The 19397-nt window shown below is 37.8% G+C and overlaps 1 protein-coding gene and 1 pseudogene across 1 annotated transcript in view; both read left to right on the forward strand.

Annotated features, from left to right (window-relative positions):
- The window catches only part of RGS22 (regulator of G protein signaling 22), a 175203-nt gene that overhangs the window by 16294 nt on the left and 139512 nt on the right, over window positions 1-19397 (forward strand). The window contains exon 4 of the mRNA XM_024756574.1: window positions 7206-7427. Within this exon, the coding sequence (XP_024612342.1) occupies window positions 7206-7427 (222 nt within the window). The remainder of the gene's footprint in view (window positions 1-7205; window positions 7428-19397) is intronic.
- LOC112407330 (growth hormone-inducible transmembrane protein pseudogene) lies at window positions 13378-14433 on the forward strand (annotated as a pseudogene).

The raw sequence follows: 19397 nt of genomic DNA on the forward strand, positions 1-19397 counted from the left end.
TAGTGAGCCAAACTAATCTCTGTCTCTGTTTTTTGGATAGTTTTGAACTGGGACTTTAGGGAACAATAAATTTAATGTATTAGGATTTCAGTAAATAATAATAATGATAACAAATTGAACCATGTTACTTCCTGCTCAGAACTTGGTCTAGCGGCTTCTCATTACACTAAGAATAAAATCTAAAATCCTCTATGACCTGACTCTTGCCATCTCTTGGTCTTTATTTCCTATGCCTCTTCCCCTCGTTAATTCTTTTCCAGCCTAACTGGAAAGCTTGGCCGCCTTTATGTTTCTCAGACATGAATATGCCAAAGGTACTCAGGGTCTTTCAGCCTGGAAGGCTCTTCCCTGAGATATCTGTATCACTTTCTCTCTGATTTTTATCACTTCTGTTCAGGAAGCCTTCCCTCCCAACCTTGTCTAAAACAATACACCAAACACATGCTCCACTTATGCTGATGTATTTGTCTGTAAAACCCTATCATGATCTGTGAAATTCGTTCTGAAATATTTGAAAGAGTTCACTAATCACAACTAGAAGGGGTTGACTCTTAACAGACGACAGATTGAAATCCAAATTCCTTAATATGGACTCTTTGCAACATGGCCTCAGTAGAGCCTTTCTAGCTTTGTCTGTAGCTTTGTACTTCTTATGTCACCCTGTGCGCTCTTTCCTGGTTCCCCCAATTACCCTTCCTCACCTTAACCACACGTGCTCTTCCTGTGCTCATCTCCCAGTGTAGTGGCTGGGAAAGGGGGGCAGGCAGAACTGTTTGCGCTCAGCCCCTCCACTCATTACTCACGTGATCTTAGACACGTTCCTTAATTACCTAATTCTTCGATTCCTTTCTCTACCAAAACAATACAACTATCATACAAGATTGTTATGAAACGAGGTAATGTACATTAAGTGCCTGGCACAGAATTAGTGCTTCTTTTTCCTTTCCCTCACTGACTAGCCCATCTTGTCATCCATTCCTAAAACATGAGGCGTGGTCACTCTTTAATTGGATTGATGGATCATTGTCATTCTAGAGGATAGTCTGTCCCATGCAAATCTGTCATTGGCTTTGACGTTTAAAAATTATTTTTTATCGGAGACTTGGATGAAACATTGCAAGTGAACCAGTGTTTTTCCAGCTTAAGGTCACTCAGCTAGTAAGTGACAGGGTCCACTCAGGTCCACATGGCTCAAAAACTTGTCTTACTGCACTGTAGTGACTATAGAAATGGCAGCAGAGGGATAAACTAATAGTTTGGATAACAGAATCTGGTCTCATTTTTGTCATGGTAGTCTGAAATGGGCTAAAACAAACAAAGCTAATGTGTTTTTAGGGTGCATTAATAGAAATGTAGTTAAGATCAAGAAAAATATTAGTCTGGAGCATAGCAGGCGCTCAGTAAATGGTTTTTTGAGTCGGATTGAATTGTCAGAACTCATTTGGAATATTGTGTTGCATTCTTGATGCGGTATGTTAAGAGTTGCTCTGCCAAAGCAGACTCAATAAGATTCAGTTAATGGATGCTCTGGAAACCATGTCAGATGAGTGAGGGTTGAAAGACGAGTGGGTGTTGAACATGGCTTGGGAATGGGTAAAAGTGTTGTAATGAAGAGCTCTTTCCAAGTATTTGAAGCTCTGATTGAGGAAGAAGGGTTAACATATTCTGTGAAGCTAGAGGGCAGAACCAGGGCCAACATTTATGAGGAAATTGATTTTCACTCACTAGAAGAAATATGTTTAAAGATTGTTTTCTAACAATAGAACGGGCTGGCTTGTGCAGGACCAAACTCCCTGTGATTGAAGATATTCAGGTATAGGTAATCATTTGGGGCAGTATTTTATAGGGGATATATGTACTGGGTGGGAGATTAGACTTTGTCAGCCAAAGAAAATTTGATTAATTTCTTCTCCTCTAAGTGTGTATTTCTTAATCTCAGGAGTTAATACCGTAAATTTCCTGGGGCCAGGATAGGTCCCTTTCTTCTGTATCTCCCTAAACTTCTTGAGGACGATTTTCTTTTTATTTTTATGTCTTCCATGTAAGATCCTTGAAGTAAATAAATAAACCTTCTAATCTGCCTCCACTTCTCTACCACCTGCACCTTCCAAAAAAAAAGGCCCAACACCTAAGCCCGAGAGTGTAGACACATGTTATAACAGTCTCTCTCTAAAAGAGCTCTTAAGTCGTCTAGATTTCTGAGATTTCCTTCACATCTGTAGTGCAATGCCCAAGGTCCCATAACTGGATTGTGGCGCAAATGGGCCTAGGAATCAGGCTTTTTGTCTCCTACACCATTTCTTTCTATTACACCATAACACCCTTGGGACACATTGTAAGATCCAGAAATTGATGGCTGGTAGCCTGCCTCCATGTTATTTTTTGACGAGGGGAATCCAGGACAGTTGCTGCTATTATAAATGATTATGGCACTTTCCAAATCCTCGCTTTCATAACTTCATTCCGTTTGTTCTGGTGCCAGGTTCACTTTCAGATATTGTTTTCATTTCGTGTCTGGGAGGTTTTTTTTGCTGTCAACTCTTTATGGACAAGTGTTTGCTTATTAAATTTTCTTCTATGCTATAGTGTGAAAACACTTTTTTTTCCTTTTGGTTTTGCTTTGTGTGTTTTATGCTCAGTGACTGTTGTGGGATTGAGTAGATGAGCCCACATACAGATTTAGGTTGGTCCTCTGTGGGTGGTTTAGAATGTTTGTGACATTTATGGTTTGCAGAAGCTGAAGGGGTGGCCTATTCTCTACCCTCCTTGCAAGGATAGGTATGTCATGTGTTTGCCAGACCGTGCTTAGCTATGTGCCTTTGGAATTTTACCATAACTTCTCTTTTTGGAATGATTCTCCACACTTTTTTAAAATCTGTAAACTATTATAATTTCTTGCAGCTTTATGAAGGAGTTATATGTTAGATTGTTGGGTAAGGGGAGAGCGAGAGAGAAAGAGAGAGAGTATGGATTTGGGGAATGGGTGGGATGAAGTGGGGATGAAGGACTTGGGTCTTCTCCTGCCAAGATTTAAATACTCAGAGACTGATTTTTAAAGGTGTTGTTGGAGCCCTAGGTAGTACTGCTTAGTTCAGCATTTGTTCCTATGGGTGTTTTGATAAGCCTTGTAGCTCAAACATAAAGCGCTCAAATTACCTAATGTAACTCATTTTTGAACTAAGGATATTTCCTATGCATTTTATGTGGCACATTATTCCTTCCATCCCACTGGTGAATATGTCCAGTAAATAGTTTATGGTTAAGCATCTAAAATGACAATAAAACTTAGATTAAAAGAAGTTGTTATTGGTAACTGACTTGTTATATTCAAGTTGTCAGATGTTTCTCATTCACTGACTAAGATGCATGTTTAAAATATAGCTTTGGAGCTCAATTAGTAGAGACAGAGTTGGAGCAGAGATGAACATGTATTAAATTAACCTAGTCATTAGTTTTTAATTTAAATACTGTTCAGCTAAATAATTTGGCACCCGGTAAGTTTCAGTGGTGCTGGGCTGGCAGTTAAAGCACATCACTAATTATTCACAGGTTTTTTTTTCCTCCTCTTTTCAAAGAAATGTGGAACCAGCAATTTATTGTGGTAAAAATATTTTCATGCACTTGCTTTTTCTGTGAAAATATTTTTCACACATGGATGACTGGTACTACAAAGTTAGCTTTCACCACCTTCAGGTCAATTCGTTTTAGAACATTTGGAAAATGATACCCTTGAAATAAGAAAATTAAGTAAGGGAAAGAGCAGTCTGTAACAGCTTGCAGAGGATTGGGTTTGAGGCTCAAACTGAAAATTTTTCCTATCATATGATTAAAAGCTGAGTGTTCTCTAAATCAGCCTACTCAGCTTTCTGAGGGAAAGTCTTCCTCCATCGTTCATTTCTATCTCCCCCACTTTACGTGTCTTTTATTGTCACATACTAAACTAATTTGAGGAATTTTTGTAGATAAGCTTAGAAACGGTAAAAACAAGAGGACATGACGTGTGAGAGAGATTCTTCTTAAGCAGACAACAGGACTTCGGAGAATAAAGCCCAGGGTTCTTTCTCCTATAGACCATAGATGGTATAGACCATAGATGGCCAGCCCTTCCATGTATGTGAACATGCATGAAAGTCAGCATGAAGTAGGAAACAGAATGTGGGCTTTGAAGTTTGCTCAACCTGGATTCTGTCTCCCCCCAGTTAAAGACTCTGCAGTGGCTCCCCATCATTCTAAAGCAATGATTCTCAAACTTGAGCATGCCTCAGAATCACCTGAGGGCCTGTTAAACACAGACTACTGGGACCCACCCTCAGAGTTTCTGATTATGGGGCGAGGCCCAAGAATCTGCATTTCTAACGGGTTCCTAGGTGATGCTGATGCTGCTGGTCCAGGGACACCCTCTGAGAATCACTGATTTGAGAGAGTAAGTTGAGAGTTATGGCATAAGTAGAAAGTCCTTGGTGAACTTGTCCTCTGCCTTTCTCTCCAGGCTTCCATCATTTTATTTTCCCATCGAATATTAAGCTTCAGCAATGTCAAACTGCTTGCAGGTCCTTAAAAGCAGCCTGTTGTCTGGTGCTCCTTGTCTATTGTTCTTTTCTTTCCTTCTTTTTTTTTTTAAGCCCTGCCTTCCCTGGCTCTTAGCCTCATTCTCCCATCTTCAAAGGCACCAATGTTGCATCTCTCTGTGCCTTTATTCAGTAGTCAGGACTTCCTCTGACCACAGCCGGGAAATGTTCTCTCTGATTTTTTTTAAAAATTAATTAATTAATTTATTTATTTATTTTGGGCTGTGTTGGGTCTTCATTTCTGTGCGAGGGCTTTCTCTAGTTGTGGCAAGTGGGGGCCACTCTTCATCGCGGCACGCGGGCCTCTCACTATCGCGGCCTCTCTTGTTGCGGAGCACAGGCTTCTGACGCGCAGGCTCAGTAGTTGTGGCTCATGGGCTTAGTTGCTCCGCGGCATGTGGGATCCTCCCAGACCAGGGCTCGAACCTGTGTCCCCTGCATTAGCAGGCAGATTCTCAACCACTGTGCCACCAGGGAGGCCCTCCTTGTTTTATTGTTGGTGCATGTATCTCGATACACTTGCTATTTCTTTTGCTGAATTCCCTTCTCTCCCTCATCTGGCTGTTGAGACTGCCTGTTTATTCTTCCAGACTCAGGTTTCCCTATACAACTTCCTTAATTTCCTAAAGATAGTTAACAAATCCTTCTGTGCCATCACTCTAGTTTGTATATACTTCTGTTGTAGTTATCGTGGGTTAAAGTGGACTTGCCTTATACACGCGTTATTACTCAAAATGAATTATTCGTGCTCTGCAGAGTGAGCGAGGGTGAGTTAAAGAGTGAGGGTGACTGTTTACCAGTCCACAAGCACACATAGACCAGTCTGTGAACATCCTAGAGAGCGTGTGAGATGGAAGATGAGAATCTGCCACTCCCTCAGTGGCTCTTATCCCTCTTGCCTCTTAGTGTAGTCATCTTCTTCTGCTGAGGGTGATTCTCATGGTAAACATACATAGTTTTGTATAACATGAGCTTTAAACACAAGGCCACCACTTTATCTGGTGCCTAAATAAAGAAGTAGTGACACATTTCAATGTCAGAGGAAAAATTGACTGTGATAAACTTCTTGAAAGATAGAACAACATGATACTAAGTGTTTTCAAGGATTTCAAGGGATAGTTTTGACTAAATATGATTTCAACTTATGTGCTGACTGTAGGACTACTTTTCCTTGTCTCACATCTCAGTTCATGTCTTGGGATGTGAGCCCTGTTGATTTTCAAAATCAGGGGCTCGTTTCTCATGCGCAGGTCTTTAAAGTTGGGATGTCTGATGTGGAGTTTGAACCCTTTGCTCCTCACGGAGAAGCTCTGGGTTTCGAGTTGCCTCGCAGGGTCACTGCACCAGGGGTGGGGTTTATGGCAAGGTTGTGTCCCAGCTTCTCCTACCTATTTGATGTGGTTTACATCTTGTTTGCCCAGTGTGTAGTCATCACTCAGCCAGCCTTTTGGCTTCTTTATGAGGAAATTGTTCCATACGTAGCTGTGGACTTAGTGTGTCCACTGGAGGAGACATATTCAGGATCTTCCTAAGCCGCCATCTTACTGTAGGATGAGTCTTTATTAAAAAATATATGTGTGTGTATATATATATATATATACACACACACAAACACATAATAGGTATTTATACATATACACATATATTTCTAACTCCAATTTTATAACATCCTGCCATTTACTAAATTTTAACTATAGTATATCTAGCAATCTGTTAGTAAAACTTGGAAGAATTGATGCTCTCCCTAGTACACTTACTGATCCAAGGGGAAGGGCTTAATATTCTACTACCTGGCTAAATATGTATAAATTAATCCACATGAGTATGCAGTTCTCTGAAGGAATCCTAAAATAAATTAATATTCTGGAAAAGGGACCTGATTCTGGATTTGGAGGGCAAAATGAGAAAAGACACAGCCAATCCACCATATACTTGCTATGGAGATAGAGGCCCCAAACATGTTAGTGATTTACCCAGAGTCACAGAGCTACTTATTGGCAAGCTGGTATTCAAACTCAAGACTCCTGACTGTTGTATATTAACTGACTGACTCTAAATAAAAGTTGGCAGCATTTAGTAATTACTGAGAAAAGCTCAGAAATATTGTCTTTCACTCTCCCTCCTTTTTTTGGTCACAGTGAATGGAACGGTGTTGAAATAGTCTTAAATGAAGAACACATTGTACTTAATTTTCTCCTTTTGGGCAAGGGAGACTTAGCTTTCATGGCTCCTGGGAATGAAAGAGACAACAGGAGTGATTTCTTCTTACTTTACTCATTCTTCCCTAGTAATCCACCCCCTTCTAAGAGAATAACATTGCTTCATAGAGACCAGGTGTGTATTTCTTTCCAGTTCCAAAGAAGCACAGAGATAAGAGGTTTATGCAAAAGGAATTTCTGCCATAATATATCCTGACACTTATCTCGTGGCATAAGTACATTTGGAAAAGAAGGATTCAGTGGGTTCCCTTACCTGTAGTCAAGAGATTTCTAAGCTTCTAAAAGGAAAGGTAATGATTAAGAATACAAAACTTTGTGTAAGTATATATGCATACATGTAAGTATCAAGTCTTCTTGGAGACAGTGAGTTTCTGGTTTTTAAAATTGTAAGATGTATTTCCACAAATTTATTTTGCAGAGCTTTTCAGAGGCAATTAGATTTAATGTGGACTATGGAGTTTTTGAAGTAGTTAACAATGCTCCACAACTTCTGGAAAAGCAACTGAAAAAAATTCTCTTCAACCAGCAACCTCGAAATCCCATCTATGATGTTGTAAGAAAAGGAAGGAGTGATATTAAATCTGTTCAAGTGAATGCCCCTTATGAAGATGAGACCATTAATGTCAACTACAGTATCATGGTAAGAAAGTATATTTGAGTTTATATCTTCTAGGTAGATAAGGCATTAAGTGAGATTAACATCAGGTTTCTTGGGCTTCCCTTTCTGAAGTGTAACTGTATCTATTAAATTTTATTGTACTTGCACAAAGTATTTGTTAGTTACTGTATCATCTTATTCATATCAAATGGCCAGTTTAGTCTAGCAGTTTGTTGATATTTGATTATCAATATGAGAAGGGTCATGTAATTTACTTTGAATATTTAGAAAATAAGTTTAATTTGGGGCAGTATAAATATATGTATGCTTTACAGTTTAGATGCATTCTAGAAAGTGTGGGTATACAGGCGTACCTTGGAGATTTTGCACGTTTGGCTCCAGACCACCACAACAAAGTGAATATCATGATAAAGCAAGTCATACAATTATTTTGGTTTCCCAGTGCATATAAAAATTATGTTTACGCTACACTATAGTCTGTTAAGTGTACCATGGCATTGTGTCTTAAAAAAACAATGTACATACCTTAATTTAAAAAATACTTTACCGCTAAAAAACACTAACCATCATCTGAGCCTTCAGCAAGTCATAGTAGTAACATCAAAGATAACTGATCACAGATCACCATAACAAATGTAATAATGATGAACATGATTGAAATATTGCAAGAATTACCAAAATGTGACACAGAAACATGAAGTGAGCAAATACTGTGGGAAGAATGGTGCTGATAGACTCGCCTGCCACAGGGATGCCACTAACCTTCAGTTTGTAAAAAAACACATTATCCGTGAGGCACAATAAAGCAAAGCACAATAAAACAAGTTATGCCTGTGCAGTGAATTTATTTCATTTGAGTTCTATCCTATCAAGCATTTGGGAATTGAGATTTCTGTCTTTTAATTATTATATTAGTTTCAGGTATACAACACAGTGATTTGATGTTTTTATACATTGTGAAATGAAAACCACAATAAGTCTAGTTACCATCTGTCACTATACAAAGTTATTACAATATTATTAAGTATGTTCCCTATGCTATACTTTGCATCCCTGAGACTTATTTTATAATTGGAAGTTTGTACCGCTTAATTCCCTTTACCTATTTTGCCCATTCCCCCGCCCCCAGAGGTGGAATTGCTGGATCATATGGTAGTTCTAGTTTTAATTCTTTGAGGAAACTCCATCCTGTTTTCCATAGTGGTTGTACCAATTTACAGTGCGCGAGAGTTCCTTTTTCTCCACATCCTCGCCAACACTTTATTTGTTGTCTTTTTTGATAGTAGCCGTTCTGACAGGTGTGAGGTGATATCTCATTGTGGTTTTGATTTGCATTTCCCGTCCAGTTAGTGATCTTGAGCATCTTTTCATGTACCTGTTGGACATCTGTATGTCTTCTCTGGAGAAATGTCTATTAAGGTCCTTAGCCAGTTTTTTAAATTGGATTTTTTTGTTGTTGTTGTTGAGTTGTATGAATTCTTCATATAATTTGGATATTAATCCCTTATCAGATATATCATTTGCAGATATCTTCTCTCATTCAGTAAGTGGCCTTTTTGCTTTGTTGATGGTTTCTTTTGCTGTGCAAAACTTTTTAGTTTGATGTAGTCCCATTTGTTTACTTTTGCTTTTGCTGCCCTTGCCTGAGGTGACAGATCCAATATTGCTAAGACCAGTTTCAGAGAGCATATTGCCTGTGTTTTCTTTTAGGAGTTTTATGCTTTCGGGTCTTACATTTAAGTCCTCAATCCATTTTGAGTTTATTTTTGTATATGGTGTAAGAAAGTGGTCTAGTTTCATTCTTTTGCATATAGTTGTCCAGTTTTCTCAACACCATTTATTGAAGAGACTGTCTTTTCCCCATGGTATAGTCTTGCCTCCTTTGTCATGGGTTAATTGACCACATAAGTATGGGTTTATTTCTGGGCTCCCTATTCTGTTCCATTGATCTATATGTTTGTTTTTGTGACAGTACCATCCTGTTTTGATTACTGTAGCTTTGCAGTATAGTTTGAAATCAGGGAACGTAATACCTCCTGCTTTTTCTTTTTTTAAAAAATTTATTTATTTTATTATTTTATTTTATTTATTTTTTCTGGCTGCATTGGGTCTTCGTTGCTGTGTGCAGGTTTTTCTCTGGTTGTGGCGAATGGGGGCTACTCTTCATTGATTCTTTTAGGAGTTTTATGCTTTCGGGTCTTACATTTAAGTCCTCAATCCATTTTGAGTTTATTTTTGTATATGGTGTAAGAAAGTGGTCTAGTTTCATTCTTTTGCATATAGTTGTCCAGTTTTCTCAACACCATTTATTGAAGAGACTGTCTTTTCCCCATGGTATAGTCTTGCCTCCTTTGTCATGGGTTAATTGACCACATAAGTATGGGTTTATTTCTGGGCTCCCTATTCTGTTCCATTGATCTATATGTTTGTTTTTGTGACAGTACCATCCTAAGGTGATATCTCATTGTGGTTTTGATTTGCATTTCCCGTCCAGTTAGTGATCTTGAGCATCTTTTCATGTACCTGTTGGACATCTGTATGTCTTCTCTGGAGAAATGACTATTAAGGTCCTTAGCCAGTTTTTTAAATTGGATTTTTTTGTTGTTGTTGTTGAGTTGTATGAATTCTTCATATAATTTGGATATTAATCCCTTATCAGATATATCATTTGCAGATATCTTCTCTCATTCAGTAAGTGGCCTTTTTGCTTTGTTGATGGTTTCTTTTGCTGTGCAAAACTTTTTAGTTTGATGTAGTCCCATTTGTTTACTTTTGCTTTTGCTGCCCTTGCCTGAGGTGACAGATCCAATATTGCTAAGACCAGTTTCAGAGAGCATATTGCCTGTGTTTTCTTTTAGGAGTTTTATGCTTTCGGGTCTTACATTTAAGTCCTCAATCCATTTTGAGTTTATTTTTGTATATGGTGTAAGAAAGTGGTCTAGTTTCATTCTTTTGCATATAGTTGTCCAGTTTTCTCAACACCATTTATTGAAGAGACTGTCTTTTCCCCATGGTATAGTCTTGCCTCCTTTGTCATGGGTTAATTGACCACATAAGTATGGGTTTATTTCTGGGCTCCCTATTCTGTTCCATTGATCTATATGTTTGTTTTTGTGACAGTACCATCCTGTTTTGATTACTGTAGCTTTGCAGTATAGTTTGAAATCAGGGAACGTAATACCTCCTGCTTTTTCTTTTTTTAAAAAATTTATTTATTTTATTATTTTATTTTATTTATTTTTTCTGGCTGCATTGGGTCTTCGTTGCTGTGTGCAGGTTTTTCTCTGGTTGTGGCGAATGGGGGCTACTCTTCATTGCGGTTCGTGGGCTTCTCGTTCTGGTGGCTTCTCTTGTTGTGGAGCACAGGCTCTAGGCATGCGGCCTTCAGTAGTTGTGGCTTGCGGGCTCTAGAGTGCAGGCTCAGTAGTTGTGGCACACAGGCTTAGTTGCTCCGCGGCATGCGGGATCTTCCCGGACCAGGGATCGAACCTGTGTCCCCTGCACTGACAGGTGGATTCTCAACCACTGCACCACCAGGGAAGCCCTGTTCTTCTTTCTTAAGATTGCTTTGGATATTTGGGGTCTTTTGTGGTTTCATACAAATTATAGGATTATTCTAGTTATGGGGAAAATGCCATGGGTGTTTTGCTAGGGGTTACTTTGAATCTATAGAATGCTTTGGGTAGTATGTACGTGTTAACAGTATTAATTCTTCCCATCCACAGGCATGGTATATCTTTCCATTTATTTGTTCATCTTTAATTTCTTTCATCAGTATCTTATAATTTTCAGAGTACAGGTCTTTCACCTCCTTAGTTAAGTTTATTCCTATGTATTTTATTCTTTTTGATGCAGTTGTAAATGTAATTGTTTTCTTAATTTTTCTTTCTGGTAGTTCATTACTAGAGTATAGAAATGCAACATATTTCTGTATATTAATTTTGTACCCTGCAACTTTACTGAATTTATTTGTTCTAATAATTTTTGGCAGAGTCTTTAGGGTATTCTATATATAGTATCATATCATCTGCAAATAGTGACCATTTTACTTCTTTTTTTCCAGTTTGGGTGTCTTTTATTTATTTTTCTTGTCTGGTTGCTGTTGCTAGGAGTTCCAATATTATGTTGAATAAAAGTGGCAAGAGCGGGTAACCTTGTCTTGTTCCTGATCTTAGAGGAGGAATTTTCACCATTGAGTATGATGTCAGCTATGGGTTTGTCACATGGCCTTTATTATGTTAAGGTATGTTCCCTCTGTGCCCACTTTGTTGAGGGTTTTTTTTTTTTTAATTGTAAATGGATGTTGAATTTTGTCAAATGCTTTTTCTGCATCTATTGAGATGATCATACGATTTTTATTCATTTGTTAATATAGTATATCACATTGATTTGTCAATATTGAACCATCCTTGCATCCCTGGGATAAATCCCACTTGATCTGATTTATGATTCTTTTAATGTGTTATTGAATTCACCCTCTGTGTTTTATTGGGGATTTTTGCATCTTTGTTCATCAGGTATATTGGCCTGTGATTTTCTTTATCTTTTTTTTTGGTAGTGTCTTTGATTTTGATATCAGGGTAATGCTGGCCTTGTTGGACGAGTTTGGAAGTGTTCCTTCCTCTTCAATTTTTTGGAATAGTTTGAGAAGAATAGGTGTTAACTCTTTTTAAAATGTTTGGTAGAATTCCCCTGTAAAGGCTTCTGGTCTTTCACTTTTGTTTGTTGGGAGGTGGTTTTTTTTTATTATTACTAATTCAATTTCATTATTGGTAATTTGTCTGTTAAGATTTTCTGTTTCTTCATGATTGAGTCTTAGAAGATTGTATGTTTTTAGGAATTTATCCATCTCTTCTAGGTTGTCCAGTTTATTGACAAATAATTGTACTAGTCTCTTATGATTCTTTGTATTTCTTTGATATTTGTTGTAACTTCTCTTTCATTTCTGATTTTATTTATTTGGGATCTCTGTTATTTCTTGATGAGTCTGGGTAAAGGTTTATCAATTTTGTTTATCTTTTCAAAGAACTAGCTCTTCATTGTTCTTTTCTTTTTTTTAAGTCTCTATTTCATGTATTCCTGCTCTGATATTTATTATTTTCTTCCTTGTACTAACTTTGGGCTTCATTTTTCTTCTTTTTCTAGTTCCTTTAGCTGTAAAGATACATTGCTTATTTGAGATTTTTCTTATTTCTTGAGGAAGGCCTGTATCACCATGAACTTCCCTTTAGAACTGCTTTTGCTATGTCCCATAGACTTTGGAAAGTTGTGTTTTCATTTTCATTTGTTTCAAGGTATTTTTTATTTCCTCTTTGATTTCTTCACTGATCCACTGGTGGTTTAGTAGCATGTTATTTGGTTCCTCCATGTTTGTGTCTTTTCCAGTTTTCTTCTTCTACTTGATGTCTAGTTTCATACCATTTTGGTCAGAAAAGATGATTGATATGATTTCAGTCTTCTTAACTTTATTGAGACTTGTTTTGTGGACTAACGTGTGAGCTATCCTGAGTAATGTTCCATGTGTACTTGAAAAAAAATGTGTATTACGAAATTTTTGGGTGGAATGTTCTGTATCTGTCTGTTAGGTGTATCAGGTCTACTGTGTCATTTAAAGCCGATGTTTTCTTACTGATTTTCTGTCTGGATGATCTGTCTGTTGATGTATGTTGGGCACTAAATTCCCCTACTATTATTGTGTTACTGTCTATTTCTCCTTTTGTGTGTGTTAATATTTGCTTTATATACTTAGATGCTCCTATGTTGGTGCTTAAATATTTATGAATGTTATATCCTTTTCTTGGATTGACCTTTTTATCATTATGTAATGCCTTCCTTTGTCTTTTGTTGCAGTGTTTGTTTTAAAGTCTATTTTAGGCATGTGCAGTCAGTAAGAGGTGGGCGGAGGGTGCGGGAGATGTGTGTGGCTGTGTTTCGCCAGCCCAGAAGGGGAACTGCATGCTTGAGGTGACCAGGGACTGAGCATTTCAGATCTGCTTGGTAAACCTGGTGCATCACCATGCTGGCCACAAGACTTGTGTGTCTCCAGACACTACCTTCCAGGGTTTTCCACCAAGGTTTCACCAGGGCCTCCCCTGTTGTGAAGAATTCCATCACAAAGAATCAGTGGCTCTTAACACCCAGCAGGGAATATGCCACCAAGACAAGAATTGGAATTCGGCATGGGAAAACTAGCCAAGAACTCAAGGAGACAGCTTTGGAACAATCATTGGAAAAAATATTTTAAATTGATCAGATGGAAAGATGGTTTATTGCTGCAGTTGGTCTTGGAGCTTTGTGCTACTATGGCTTGGGAATGCCAATGTCTAATGAGATTGGAGCTATTGAAAAAGCTGTAATTTGGCCTCAGTATGTGAAGGATAGAATTCATTCCATCTATATGTACTTAGCAGGAAGTATTGGCATAACAGCTTTGTCTGCCCTGGCTGTGAGCAGAACTCCTGCTCTCATGAACTTCATGATGAGAGGCTGTTGGGTGACAGCTGATGCAACCTTTGCATGCATGATTGAAGCTGGAATGCTGGTACGGAGCCCAGGCCCAAAGCGTCTTGCTTGGTTACTACATTCTGGTGTGATGGGTGCAGCTCTTCTGATGATATTAGGGGGGCCTCCTCTTGTCAGAGCTGTATGGTACACGGCTGGCATTGTGGGAGGCCTCTCCACCATGGCCATGTGTGTGCCCAGTGAGAAGTTTGTGAACATGGGAGCACCCCTGGGTGTGGGCCAGGGTGTTGTCTTTGTGTCCTCACTAGGATCTATGTTTCTTCCACCTACCACTGTGGCTGGTGCCACTCTGTACCCAGTGGCAATTTATGGTGGATTAGTTCTTTTCAGCACGTTTCTCCTGTATGATACACAGAAAGTAATCAAGCATGCAGAAGTAGTACCAGTATATGGAGTTAAAAAATATGATCCCATCAATTCGATGTTGGGAATCTACATGGACATTTTAAACATATTTATGCAAGTTGCCAGTATTCTAGCAACTGGAGGCAGCAGAAAGAAGTGAAGTGACTCAGCTTCTGACTTCCTTAATACATCAGATATCTGGCTTGTCTAATAGGGGCAGATATTCTTTAAATAGTTTGTGCAAGCAGCTTTCATGGAAGTTTAGAAGATAAGAACTTGTCAACATGTTTCAAGTGTTCCAGTAATGTGATGCTTCAGGTCTGCTTTTTCTTCTGGAGAATAAACTCAGTAGTTCTGTTCCAAATAGCACACACATTTTCAATTCTCATGTTTGAGTAATTCTAAAATGTTCTAATGAATGTGAAAACCAAGTTTTGTGTTGCAGGAATTTAAGTATTTTATCTATTATTAAATTTATTTGGTTAAGTGAAATTTAGCAAACTGTGTACCTGCATTTTTCATTTGGAATGTGGAATATTAACAAGTAATGTCATAAGCGATATAGGGGTTTGGTAAAGGGACCAGAGAGAAGTAAAGGGACACCTGCAGTCTTTCTTTGAATACTTAGAACTTAACAGTCGTGTAATTGTGGTGAGCCAGTGAAGGGGTTTGGATGTTTGGAAACAAGTCATGGCTGTACATCTGCTGAACTTGTCAGAAGTGTTGAGCAGAAAACAAAGACATAGGCGATTCTCCAGGCTCTCCTTACAGTATAGATGTGATCATATTTGGCTTTTCATTGTTTGACACTGTCAGGAGAGTCCACAGTGCTAATCATATGGAGAATTCCTGTTATATATATTATGTGTGTGTGTAAGCCTTACTTTTGAATTGTCTAGAACAAAATATTCTTAAAACATTCAGGAAAAAATATTCAAAGCATGAAAATTGTTGCATTTTTAAGTATACAAACAACATGTGCATAATTGCTGAATGTTTTTGCAAATTTATTGAAATATTTAAAGGAATACATGCTTGCCTTTCTCATCTCTTCCGGCTTTAAAGCTTTTATCAGAGAAGCCTGTTTGGGGTTTACACTTGAGACTATGAAAGCAGTTTCCCCTCAGATTTGGTTTCTTGCATTCCCTCTCAGAGGAATCACTAAAAAAAGGAAGGCAAGGGCTTCCCTGGTGGCACAGTGGTTGAGAGTCCGCCTGCCGATGCAGGGGATGCGGGTTTGTGCCCCGGATGAGGCTTCTTTCATGAACCATATCAATCAAAAATGTAATGGAGAAAATGCTTCATTAGAGTTTCCCCAGCAGAATTTTTCTTCTCTCCTCCACAGACCATTATTTAACTCTCTTGTGCCATTTGTAAATTTTTTGATACAGAAGAGTTATTTTTGGACATTCTTATGAGTGAAATAAGTGTATGATTATTGAGATAGTTGGTGTTTTGACAAATATTTATTACAGTAATCCATAAATAACTATTCTAACCACTTCAAGTTACATAGGATGCTTATTTCTGAAATAATAAAGGCTCTGGCCAGATTAAAAAAAAATAAAGTCTATTTTATCTGATATGAGTATTGTTATCCCAGCTTTATTTTGGTTTCCATTTGTATGGAATATCTTTTCCATCCTTTAACTTTCCGTCTGTGTGTGTCTTTAGATCTGAAGTGAATCTCCTGTAGGCAGCACATAGATGGGTCTTGTTTTCTTATCCGTTCAGCTACCCCATGTCTTTTGATTGGAGCTATTTACATTTAAAGTCATTATTGATAGGTATGTACTTATTAATGTTTTTCTGGTTCTTTTTGTAGTTCTTCTTTGTTCCTTTCTTCTCTCTTGCTCTCTTCCTTTGTGACTTGATGGCTTTCTTTGATGTTATGCTTGGGTTCTTTTATCTTTAGTGTATTTATCATAGGTTTTTGTTTGTGATTCCCATGAGGTTCATGAATATAACATATATACATGGCAGTTTATTTTAAGTTGATAGTTGCTTAAGTTCAAATGCATTCTAAAAGCATCACATTGGGCTTCCCTGGTGGCTCAGTGGTTGAGAGTCCGCCTGCCGATGCAGGGGACATGGGTTCGTGCCCCGGTCCGGGAAGATCCCACATGCCACAGTGTGGCTGGGCCCGTGAGCCATGGCCGCTGAGCCTGAGCGTCTGGAGCCTGTGCTCCGCAATGGGAGAGGCCACAACAGTGAGAGGCCCATGTACCACAAAAAAAAATAAATAAATAAAAATAAAATAAAAGCATCACATTGTTACTACTCCCCCATGTTTTATGTTTTTGACATCATATTTTATACCTTTTTATTTTATTGTAGTTATAGTTGATTTTACTATTTTTGTCTTTTAAGCATCATACTAGCTTTTTAAGTAGCTGATATTGCCTTTACTATATATAATTTTTGCCTTTACCAGTGTAATTTTTTTCTTTCAAATATTTTCTTCTATTTATGGCCTTTTCTTTTCCACTTAAAGAAAATCCTTTAACATTTCTCATAAGGGTGGTTTAGAAGTGATGAACTCCTTTATCTTTTGCTTCTCTTAGAAACTCTTTATCTCTCCTTTAATTCTGAATTATAATCTTGCCAAGTAGAGCATTTGTGGTTGTAAGTTTTTATTTTTCAGCCCTTTAATATATTATGCCACTCTCTTCTGGCCTGAAAAGGTACTGCTGAAAAATAAGCTTGTAGTCTTATGGAAGTTCCCTCGTACGTGACTAGTTATTTTTCTCTTGCTGCCTTTAAAATTCTTCCTTTATCTTTAATTTTGCCGTTTTAATTATGGTATGTTTTGGTGTGGATCTCTTTGGGTTCATCTTCTTTGGGACTCTATGTGCTTCCTGGTTCTCAATATCCATGTCCTTCTCCAGGTTAGGGAAGTTTTCAGCCATTATTTCTTCAAATAAGCTTTTGCCCCTTTCTCTCTCTCTCTGCCTTCTGAGTCATCTACAAATTTTAGTATGCCTGATGTTGTCTCAGAGGTCCCATAAACTATCCTCATTTCTTTAAAAAAACTTTTTTCTCTTCTGATTGGGTGATATCCACTTTTCTGTCTTCCAGATCGCTGATCTCTTCTTCCATATCATCTATTTTGCTATCAATCCCCTCTAGTGTATTTTTCATTTCAGTTATTGTATACTTCAGCCCTGATTGGTTCTTTCTTATATTTTCTGACTCTGTTGAAGTTCTCAGTGTGTTTTTCCTTTCTTCTTCCAAGTTCAGTGAGCACCTTTATTATTATTACTTTGAACTATTTATAAGGGACCTTTCTTATCTCCATTTTGTTAAGCTTTTTTTTTTTTCCTGAAGTTTTAGCTTGTTCTCTTTTTTTGGAACATATTCCTCTGTCTCCTCTGTTTGACTTTCTGTATTTTTTAAGTTTTATTTAATTTATTTTTTTATACAGCAGGTTCCTATTAGTCATCAATTTTATACACATCAGTGTGTATATGTCAATCCCAATCACCCAATTCAGCACACCACCACCACCACCCCCTGCCACTTTCCCCCACTGGTTTCCATACATTTGTTCTCTACATCTGTGTCTCAGTTTCTGCCCTGCAAACTGGTTCATCTGTACCATTTTTCTAGGTTCCACATATATACCTTAATATATGATATTTGTTTTTCTCTTTCTGACTTACTTCACTCTGTACGACAGTCTCTAGATCCATCCCCGTCTCACCAAAGGACCCAATTTTGTTCCTTTTTATGGCTGAGTAATATTCCATTTTATATATGTACCACATCTTCTTTATCCATTCGTCTGTCGATGGACATTTAGGTTGCTTCCATGACCTGCCTATTGTAAATGGTGCTACAATGAACATTGGGGTGCATGTGTATTTTTTGAATTATGGTTTTCTCTGGGTTTATGCCCAGTAGTGGGATTGCTGGATCATATGGTAATTCTATTTTTACTTTTTAAAGGAACCCCCATACTGTTATCCATAGTGGCTGTATCAATTTACATTCCCACCAACAGTACAAGAGGGTTCCCTTTCTCCACACCCTATCCAGCATATGTGGTTTGTAGATTTTCTGAAGATGCCCATTCTAACTGGTGTGAGGTGGTACCTCATTGTAGTTTTGATTTGCATTTCTCCAGTGGTGATCTTGAGTAGCTTTTCATGTGCTACTTGGCCATCTGTATATCTTCTTTTGAGAAATGTCTGTTTAGGTCTTCTGCCCATTTTTGGATTGGGTTCTTTGTTTTTTTAATATTGAGCTGCATGAGCTGTTTATATATTTTGGAGATTAATCCTTTGTCTGTTGATTTGTTTGCAAATATTTTCTCCCATTCTGAGGGTTGTCTTTTCGTCTTGTTTATGGTTTCCTTTGCTGTGCAAAAGCTTTGAAGTTTCATTAGGTCCCATTTGTTTATCTTTGTTTTTATTTCCATTACTTTAGGAGGTAGATCAAAAAAGGTCTTGCTGTGATTCATGTCAAAGAGTGTTCTTCCTATGTTTTCCTCTAAGAGTTTTATAGTGTCCGGTCTTACATTTAGGGCTCTAATACATTTTGAGTTTATTTTTGTGTATGGTGTGAAGGAGTGTTCTAATTTCATTCTTTTACATGTAGCTGTCCAGTTTTCCCGGCACCATTTATTGAAGAGACTGTCTTTTCTCAATTGTATATCCTTGCCTCCTTTGTCATAGACTAGTTGACCATAGGTGTGTGGGATTATCTGTGGCCTTTCTATCTTCTTCTATTCATCTATGTTTCTGTTTTTGTGCCAGTACCATATTGTCTTGATTACTGTAGCTTTGTAGTATAGTCTGAAGTCATGGAGTCTGATTCTTCCAGCTCTGTTCTTTTCCCTCAAGACTGCTTTGGCTTTTTGGGATCTTTTGTGTCTCCATACAAATTTTAAGATTTTTTGTTCTAGTTCCGTAAAAAATGCCATTGGTAATTTGATAGGGATTGCATTGAATCTGTAGATTGCATTGGGTAGTATAGTCATTTTCACAATATCGATTCTTCCAATCCAAGAACACGGTATATCTCTCCATCTATTGGTATCATCATTAATTTCTTTCATCAGTGTCTTATAGTTTTCCACATACAGGTCTTTTGTCTCCCTAGGTAGATTTATTCCTAGGTATT

This window comes from Neophocaena asiaeorientalis, unplaced genomic scaffold (assembly GCF_003031525.2).
Source record: "Neophocaena asiaeorientalis asiaeorientalis breed wild unplaced genomic scaffold, Neophocaena_asiaeorientalis_V1.1 scaffold29, whole genome shotgun sequence".
NCBI lineage: Eukaryota > Metazoa > Chordata > Mammalia > Artiodactyla > Phocoenidae > Neophocaena > Neophocaena asiaeorientalis.